The sequence below is a fragment of the Saccostrea echinata genome, unplaced genomic scaffold, assembly GCF_033153115.1.
Source record: "Saccostrea echinata isolate AGI-Se365-2 ecotype Australia unplaced genomic scaffold, CSIRO_AGI_Sech_v1 ptg000002l, whole genome shotgun sequence".
Taxonomy (NCBI): Eukaryota; Metazoa; Mollusca; class Bivalvia; order Ostreida; family Ostreidae; genus Saccostrea; species Saccostrea echinata.
This window is the reverse complement of record NW_026889751.1, coordinates 18,840,327-18,849,789: the sequence shown is the minus strand read 5'-3', so window position 1 is coordinate 18,849,789 and position 9,463 is coordinate 18,840,327. Positions and strand designations below refer to the sequence as shown.

Here is a 9,463-nt window from a genome sequence, read left to right as displayed (position 1 = left end):
CATTTAGATATATCGACGACGTATTGTCAATTAACAATGGTTATTTCCATTTTTATGGCGATACGATATATCCCGGTGAGCTTGAGATAAAAGATACCACAGAGTCTGACACATCTGTTTCATATTTGGATATTTTACTTGATTGATTGATTGTATTTACGTCCCATTCGAGAATTTTTCACTCATATAGAGACGTCACCATATACCGGTGAAGGGCTTCAAATTTTGACCTTTATTCGGCACTCAGGGCCATTGAGCAGTGAGGGATCTTTATCGTGCCAACGCCTGCCGTGACACGGGGCCTCGGTTTTTTAGGTCTCATCCGAAGGACCCGCAACTTTCACTTCAAATTGCCGAGCGCATGGAGAAGGAACAGTTGCTACCCATTTATTATCGACTTAGGTCAGTCGCCGCCGAGATTCGAACTCATGACCTCCCGATCACGAAGCGAACGCTCTACCGACTGAGCTACCGTAAACGGTAATATTTTACTTGAAAAAGACGTTAATGGTAATCTAACAACCAAGCTTTATGATAAATGTGATTACGTTAACATTTCTATATATCGTCAACTTCCCTTACTTATACAGCAATATACCTTCATCACCTGCATAGTTGGTTTATATCTCTCAGTTGATTCGATACGCAAGAGCATGCTCTACGTATATACAATTTCTAAAACGAGGAAAATTATTGACAAACAAGTTAATGAAACAAGAATATCAGCAGCCTCGTTTAAACTCATCATTTCTTAAGTTCTATGGTCCATACAATGACCTTGTCAGCAAATACAATTTATGTTTGAGTCAAATGCTGACAGACGTTTTTCATACTAATTGTTAGACCATTATTTACACACTGAATTGTCGACGGATTTTTTCATTATTTCCCAGTCATGACAAGGAGCACACGGCGGGTGTGACCGGTCGGCAGGGGATGCTCACTTCTCCATGGCACCTGATTCCACTTCTGATGTATTGGAGGTCCGCGTTTGCTCTCCTCCTATTTTGTATTGTTTGATGGACTTTTGAGTTTGAATACTTTTTGTTATCTCCATATATATTATTGAAAACTTTGTGATTTTTAATTGCTTTCAGTACAACTCTCAAAACTGAAAATATTTGACCATATATCATTTGCTGAAAACAAATCTGATCCACCCAAAGTACAAAGATACAGAAGAACCTTAGAATGGAAGGAAATGACAATTCTAAATGTTTTAATTTTGCACTTGAGCATATGATCTTACTTATAGTAAACTAGCAAAGCTCACATGTACTGTCAATGAAAAATGTGGTATTTAAATCGTTTTATACCATTTATTGAAACACTTTTAACTACTGGATTGAGATTACTAATGTTAGCAAGGGGCATTTTTGCAGAATAAATAATCCATTTTTTATTAAAATGTAGAGAAGAGGTCACAACTACTTCCCCAACAATTTTAATGTAACTGCTAAATTTATTTTCAGTGACACTGAATATGTCTTCTTCATCCTATGTTCATATCTGATAGTAAAATAAAAAAAAATCAATTGCATGAGCCCTTAACGTAGTTCTAAGAATTGTATGAGCATCTGTTTCTCCCTTTAAAAATGACTATTTTGTATGGATGAGCATGTTTTCCTTCCTAGTGCATAGACTTTAAAATACAATTAAAATAAGAAAATGATCAATTAGATAATATATGTTGAAGAAAAAAATCTATACTAATTCTACATCCTGATTCTGCAGATCAAATTATGATTCATAATGTTCTCGTCCGACATCATTGGAAATGAGCTTTTTCGTGAACCAAAGAAAGGAAGAGGTTTTACAAAGTATCATCACAGCACAGCATTACTTTTTTACATTCCCTGCATGAATGATAAATCGACAAAACTCAAGTTTCACATTAATTCCTTAGGAATTTTCAAAGAATTTTATCTCCATTGTTTCTCCGGTTGTCAAATTTATCTGTATGTTCTTTGCAAACACAACTCTGAAACTAAGTAAAAGAAACGTATTTGTAAATTTAGAAACAAAGTATAAATAGAATTTTGTATTAATAAATGAAAAGGCTGGAAGAACGCCACATATCTCGCGTCTCTCCTATTTTGTAAAGAATTCATAATGAAATCAAATATCAAGTATGTCGAAACACTTATATACAAGTGTATACCTCAACTACAACGTGAGAATTCAGATTCCCTTTCTACAACATTAATATTTCATCAGTCACCTTCTTAAAATACATGAAACCAATGGTTTAAATACTTACACGCAGTCATTAACTTCAACCACTACTGTAGAATTTGGATTCCTTTTCCATGATTTCCATATTTTGTCATTCATTTTTACCGGATACGGATTCCATTTCCCATTGTTATCTTTCCACATCCATTGATTCATTGATATTGGACCATCCGTCTCTAAATCTGTAGAACATTCCTCTTCTACACTGTCGTTTTTGAAGTATTTACCTTTAGATCTTTTTAACAAATGTGAAGAAAAATGTGATGAATTGTAGCCATCCGACCGGCTGTCCTCTGGTGATTTTGATTTTGAGCATTGATATGAATTGGAATCCTCTGCAATTATTCAGAAAAAAAAATAAATTAGATCTCTTATTTAACATTCAACACAGATCATTTGAAATATTTTGTTTTAGAGACTAAAAGGATCTTTAATTTTAGGGTAAAATTTTCACCAAAATTAAGCAATTTTTCTGTCCGAGATTTTGGTAATGAAGGTTTGATTTCCTCCTGGAAATATTTTTCAGCCTCTTTTGAAAATGGATCACTGTAAATAAGTATTAAGAGTATTATAAAATTTAAAATGATGACCGCGAACAAGCTATTTACAGAAAAGTCTTCTAACATTTTTATTTAAGATATGCGTCGCTTTTCATTGAAAATAAATAGCTGCATTATGTATCATAATGTTTTTCAGATAAATTTTAATCATATTTTTATTACCATATTTGAAGATCAAATTTCTCTTTATAACCAAATCTATAATTAGAAATATTTCCATTTGACCACTTGACCTAAAAAAATACGTAGACAATCGTTAATGATGAAAGTTGATGTTCTCCTTTAAATCGTTTAAGGAAAGTTATCAAATCGAATCTAAACCTACGTTGACTGTTGCATTACTTTTGACTCTAAAAACCGATCCAATGTTTCCTTCTCCGCCATCTTGATTACCCCACTCCCAGTCTGGACCTTGCAAACGTTAAAAAATAAATGACAGCCAGATAATTCAAAATAATAACACGAAGCATTAAAAAATTCAATGATGCATTTAATGCATGAAAATTACCTCTTTTAACTAAACAGCCTGTGCCAATCAGTTCGTTCTCCTCTAGAACTCTAGGAATATTGCACATTATGACGTCATATAAATCTCTCCTTCCATGCATGGGTCCGTACCTGTAAACATTCTTTCCACCACCGTCCCATTCTACTCTCAACCACCCATCTGCAGATAAATATGCTATTAAAGTCCACTCCCTTGTAGAAGATTAGAAGGGTCATGGACTGGAAAGATGCACGTAGTTTATTGTTCTCTCTGTTCATTTGTATATATTTTTAGAATGCTATATCCCGTATTGTTTCCCTGTGTTAATAAAGCTTGGGATTTGCCATGATTGAAAAGTACACATTAATGGAACAATTCATGTCTCTACTATCATGGCTTTGCATTTATGAACGAAATATGGAGTCGATGTATGTATGATAATGCACATCAATGCGTAGAATTCTTTATTCCGATTTGGTATTCTAATATAGCATATTTCTACGGAAAGAAAATTTCTGAATCGATTGTGGATTTGCTGTGGTTACTAAAATAATGCAATCTATGATATAAATGAAGATTGCTAATTCTTTCATTTTTGCTTTATTCAAGTGAAAGAAGTATACTCCGTGAAGTCTTCGTAAAGATGAAAATACTCTGAATTTTCATATATCTATTCCAGAACCTTTTCAAACAATACAATCATTCAATATTCAATTGAATGATTTTATCAGTAATTTTGTGTTCTTTGACAACGTGATTTTTGAGTTAAAAATATGGTAGATGTTTATTAAAAATGACATTTTATAATTGGACACTTCAATGGATATATGGATTGCATGAGTATCTTAGTGAATCAAGATGTTGTAAATATCTATCAACAACTCTATTAACCTGTCCGAAACAAGTGGGACCTGCTAAACTACAGTTCATTGTGTCACCTGAACTCTTTTTTTTTTTTTTTTTGCATTTTATAGTTGCTGGAATGTATTTCTTTCATGTGTACGCATTATTATCATCCTTTATGTAAAGTGATGGTTGATAATTTTTATATCTAATTTTTTCTTGAGATTTAAAATTGAAATTTTGAATTTATCAGATAAATACTAAGAGAAAAATAATACAAGTTTTTTTTTATCGAAATTTACATGAAGTCTAAGAACAAACCACTTTTAGTGTTGATCTAAGGTAGCTGAGCTAAAGTCTAGTTAAAAATATCATGTTTGTTTAGTTGTGGTAAAGTACAATTTACCTCTCGAATATCCTATCACGGTGCCAGGACCATGACTATCTTGATTTTTCCACTCCCAGTGAGGGCCCCGTTTTACCCTGACTCCCAGATCTGGCATGCATGGATGGCCTTTCTCTAAGATATCTTCTGTGTCATCACTGTCTTCGTCTTCGTCTGGGGGCTCAGATGTATATAAGGATTTCTTGGTCCATAAATCAAATATATCGTTCTAAATGAAAATATGTATTATTTCGTATTGAGTGACTTTATTTAGATGAATTACAGATGAATTATTTAATGTGTGTTAATTAAAACACCATTTACAAATGTATTATTGATACCTTTCCTAGCTTGAGTCTACTTCGCTCTGTTTGTCTGTCCTCGTTATCGAAAATTCGAGGACATATAGTGTTTGCTCTGTCCGTCCGTCTGTCTCTGTTTGCCTGTCTGTTTGTCAGTTTGTCTGCAAAAACTTTAACCTTGCCAATAATTTTTGATTGGTTGAATCCATGACTTTCATATATCATGTGTATTCCTTGTGACAAGATCTTTCTCTGGGTACCATCATATTTGACCACTTGATCTTAGATTTTGACCCTTATTTGCCAAATTTTACCAACTTTAACCTTGTCCATAACTTTTGAACAGTTGGTGCTAGGGCTTTCATACTTCAAATATATATTTCTTGTGAGAAAATCTTTCCTTAAGTATAAATATTCATGACCCTTTGACCTTGGAATTTGACCCACTTTTAAAAAACCTGGGCTATAACATTAATTATATTTGCACGGTTAGTCCTAGAGCTGTCATATTAATTTCATGGGTGTATTCTTTGTGATAAGACAGCCCTTGGATACCAACATTTTTTATCCTTTGATATTTACCTTGGGGTTTGACCCTCTTTTGAAAAAAAATAACTTTGGTCATATCTTTTGAACAGTTGGTACGAGGGCTTTCTTATTTCAAAGTGTATTTCAAGAAAACACAAGAAATTCCGTGGATACCAACAATTTTTACTTTTTGACCTTGATGTTTGACTTACTTTTGAAATTTTTTAACCTTCTCCATAACTTTTTAATTGTTTATACTACGGATTTCATATCTCACAGGTATATTCATTTAGGCAAGACCTTTCATTGGGTACCAACATCTTTTATAATTACCTTGACCTGGAGTTTTGCCCATATGAGAACCTTTAACCTTGGCCATAAGCTGCCGTCATTGTTTTACGGACACCTCTTGTTTTTATTTCTATTTTTTGCCAAACTGATAACAAAACAAAGACCATTTATTGTTGAAAATGCCAAAAATGTTTCAAATTGTGTTTATTAGTTTTGAATGTCCTTGAAATGCCTTTGAACTATATTTATGTTTTACCCCAGTGCTAACTAATTTTCATTTCATCGCATTTCTTGCAAACTAGACTCGCTTTTTATTTTTCTTTCTTGTAAGTGTTGTTTCTGTTAGGGCAGATTGTTAATTTTTCTAAATACTATACAGAAATGTATTACTTCTTCAGAAAAAGAACATTTTAAGATATTTTTTATCATCTTAAGACAAACATATATGCTTGAAACATGTATATTACTTCTGAAAAAAACATTTCGTATTGATCTCATCATACAAGATTGAAAAAATAATAATGCTGAAATAAAATTATCAAAAAAATCTAATAATATAATAATTATTTCAAAATGTATAAGTAACTACTGACTATCTTAAAGATTTAATTTATAATATGTTGTATGTTGTTTTAAACACGTCTTATTGAAATAATCAATTTTACCTTATCCATTTCGGTGAAATTATTTCCGGGGATTGTCGTCGAAATAATAGAAGATAAAGTATCTCTATCCATGGCATTATATGGTGACAAAGATGATAATAATGCCGCTGATCTCTGTGGGTAATAAATGTGCTATAGGGTAAATACACCATACAATTTTGCTTACAGAAGACATAACATATTTACAGCCCGAATTTGAAAGCAAAAATATTAATGAAAAAAAAATCTGAAAAAAAATCTATTAGAGTTATATGCACTGTATTTTCCAACTGTTTAAAAATCGTTTCAACAAACAAAGACATTAAGAATAGTCATTTGCTGTGATTAAAGAAATTGAAGAAATTGAAAATAAATAAATGATGTTTTATTTTCATAAAGTTTATCATTTTTAGATTTAATGAATTTAGATACCACATTCTTTGAATATCTTGAAAATTGCAAGGCTTCATAATCAAAAACTATTTTTCCTCCTCTGGACTCAGCACACATGAATTCCAAAAACAGCTAAAACAGAAAATGCTTAAATAAACGTCCAAGAAAAATATCAGAATATTTAAATTCAAACCGAAAAATTGAATAATTTTACCATGTCCGGATTCATGCCCAAAGGTATGCAAAAAATTGGATGACGTCTTCCAACTTGACGAGCAAATTGTTGAAGATTGTTTTTGGCCTAAAATATTTACCTTCTTTCAGTAATATTAAGTATTTCTTTTGCATAATTATACATCTAATCTAATATTAAAGACTATCAATCATATTTATTTACTTGTTCAGTTTCCTGAATACTCGAGTCGTCTGCTTCACTGATTATTTGAAAAGGCGTAGGTCGGCCATCGGAGATGAGAATAATTCGTGGACGAATCCGAAATTCTTGTATCCTTGAAGTATGACCTAGGAAATGTTAAAATTCAATATAATTTTCACAAAAACAGAACTTTGGTGATAAAAAGTAATCTCCCTGGATATACCATAATATACTACATTTTGGCAGATTAATTAGTTTGGCGGGATTCTCAATTAACGTCAAATTTTTGATTCAAGAAAGAAAATACAACCTCTTTAATGAATTGTTTCTGTATGTGTCAGATAACTTTTACGATATTCCGATATGACTTACGTAAGGTAGGTTAACCTCTTACTAAATACCTTATATATGCATGAGAAATTGAAGTATATAAATAAAAACTTTACTTGCTCCATTATGGGTTGATTCAAAACAAAGTATAAATGCCGCCATCAGTGGAGATAGTCCTCCATATTCAACATCATCTAATATAAGTCAGAACAAATGATTGTGATTTATTTTAAGAAATTGTATTCATAAAAAAATGTTTGTTTGCTCGACAACAAACACATAAATAATAAAACATATTAGTGCATTTTCAAAGTATTGTTTTCATATTTTAATGTCTATTTTTTTTCTGTTGGCTCATGAAAGTAACAACAGTGTTGAAAAAAGAAAAGAACAACATGGTATATATTTATCAATATACCAACAGACAGTTTCGCAAATATTATTTATATAACTTATTGAGCTCATTGGTCTTTTACCTAGGCATTTAGAAAGAGCAGAATACTGGTTTGAGAAATAATGTAGGAATTTAGTCTTTTTGCCACAGATAATGACAGCTACGTTTTCATCTTCTTCTGGGTGATCTGCATACCCTACAAAAGTAGAGAATGTCGGTAATTTTGGATATATCGGATACTTTTTAAAAGGATTTTCATCGTATGATACAAATATTTTACTTTCTTACCCTTTATTATGGTATAAAATGTGTCCTTCATTTGATTGAAGCCCTCCTCTCCAAGGCTTGATGACGTGTCGAGTATGAAAATATTGCATGGTCCTTTACCGTGTTGATGACGCAATTCACGGTCTTAAAAACATGAAATGAAAATTGCTTTTACATTCGTATTCTAAATTTAATGTTGAAAATAAGTATATCATGGTAACATACATGGCATATCTAACATGTTAATCAAATCTATAGTGTTTGATTTTTTTTCAATTTTTAATTTTTTTTGAATATTTAAATAATTTGATTAAGTGATTTATAAAAGTCATTAAATAAAATGATATTAGGTCATTTTTGCATTGATCCTGCACTCCATCAAAATAAATCTTAATTGATAATATTAACAATATGAACTTTATGTTATGGTGCCATGAAGATATTTTTTGTGAACTCTCCTGCACTGTTAAAATTAGTGAAAGAATAATCCACCATATTATCCAATGCCTCAGCTATACTATATTCAAAACATTCCAAACAATTTCATGAATAGTTATGACGTTTTTTACATATCATATAATGCAAATGTAAAGTTTGAAGCCTCTTTCGGAAAAAAAAAACCTGCTTGACCACAAATGCTGAAAGAATTGTTTGAATTTTTTGTTGCTTATTTCGAGGGAAAGTATAGTCTTCGCAATACATGTAGTTTAGTTATTTTAAGTTTGTTTAATTTTACTTCGGTTTACAATAAAAACATAAAAGTGAAAGTTCTAAAAATGTCTTATATTGCACATTATATGTTATCACACTATTTTTAAGGGAAGCAATTCAATCTGATTATATATTAAGTGACTGATGATCGTTTATCAATACAGAAATGAAACATACGTAAAGTAACGCTATTTTTTTAAATGCCTAATAAGAAATTTAAGAAGTCTTTTATTTTGAAAATTTAACTTCAACTAGTAAATTTATAATTAACTATTTTGTTACGTAAAATATCACAAGGAAGAACTTACTATTTTTGGCATCGATGAGTCCCTGTTCCCTCCAATATTTTAATGCTCTCTCGAAACCTAAGTCCATCTATACAATAATTGAACTTATGTAATAGTTTATCTATTTGAAAAGAATATAATGCTGTGAAAAATTCAAATATTATTTTTTTCTTCTTTCGAACTTTGTATAATTTCTTACTTTATGGTTTATGATGTCTCCTCAGCATTAACAGCACAGATAGTGTCATCCTTTTTTTCTTCCTCATTGATTATTTCCTTTAATTATGTTGCGTTTTAAACGAGGAAAAAAACTCATGAAAAATCAACGAATGGGAAACACAGAAGACAAACAATGCAATCCATGTTTAATTTTCAATGAAATATTAACTGTGTTAATTCGAAGCACATTCTTTGTACTAAAGTAGGCTCT

The 9,463-nt window shown here is 31.2% G+C and overlaps 1 protein-coding gene across 1 annotated transcript; it reads right to left on the bottom strand.

Annotated features, from left to right (window-relative positions):
- Nucleotides 1-2,627: 2,627 nt before the first annotated feature.
- On the bottom strand, nt 2,628-9,129 carry LOC133178100 (uncharacterized). Its single transcript, XM_061312860.1, has 13 exons — nt 9,055-9,129; nt 8,057-8,179; nt 7,851-7,964; nt 7,491-7,568; nt 7,066-7,190; nt 6,883-6,969; nt 6,708-6,800; nt 6,297-6,410; nt 4,532-4,739; nt 3,304-3,462; nt 3,121-3,206; nt 2,958-3,028; nt 2,628-2,781 (listed from the first exon to the last, which is right to left on the bottom strand). The coding sequence occupies exons 1-13, from the start codon at nt 9,119-9,121 to the stop codon at nt 2,628-2,630; spliced, it is 1,479 nt and encodes a 492-aa protein (XP_061168844.1). The 5' UTR covers nt 9,122-9,129.
- Between the last annotated feature and the right edge of the window lie 334 nt (nt 9,130-9,463).

What these genes read in the sequence shown, in the direction of transcription:
- LOC133178100 (XM_061312860.1), bottom strand. Translation starts at nt 9,121, where the DNA reads ATGGACTTAGGTTTCGAGAGAGCATTAAAATATTGGAGGGAACAGGGA. An exon ending in ATTTTATACCATAATAAAGG is followed by an intron (nt 7,965 to 8,056) that starts GTAAGAAAGTAA and finishes CTACTTTTGTAG; the next exon opens with GGTATGCAGATCACCCAGAA. An exon ending in AAAGTAATGCAACAGTCAAC is followed by an intron (nt 3,029 to 3,120) that starts GTAGGTTTAGAT and finishes GTATTTTTTTAG; the next exon opens with GTCAAGTGGTCAAATGGAAA.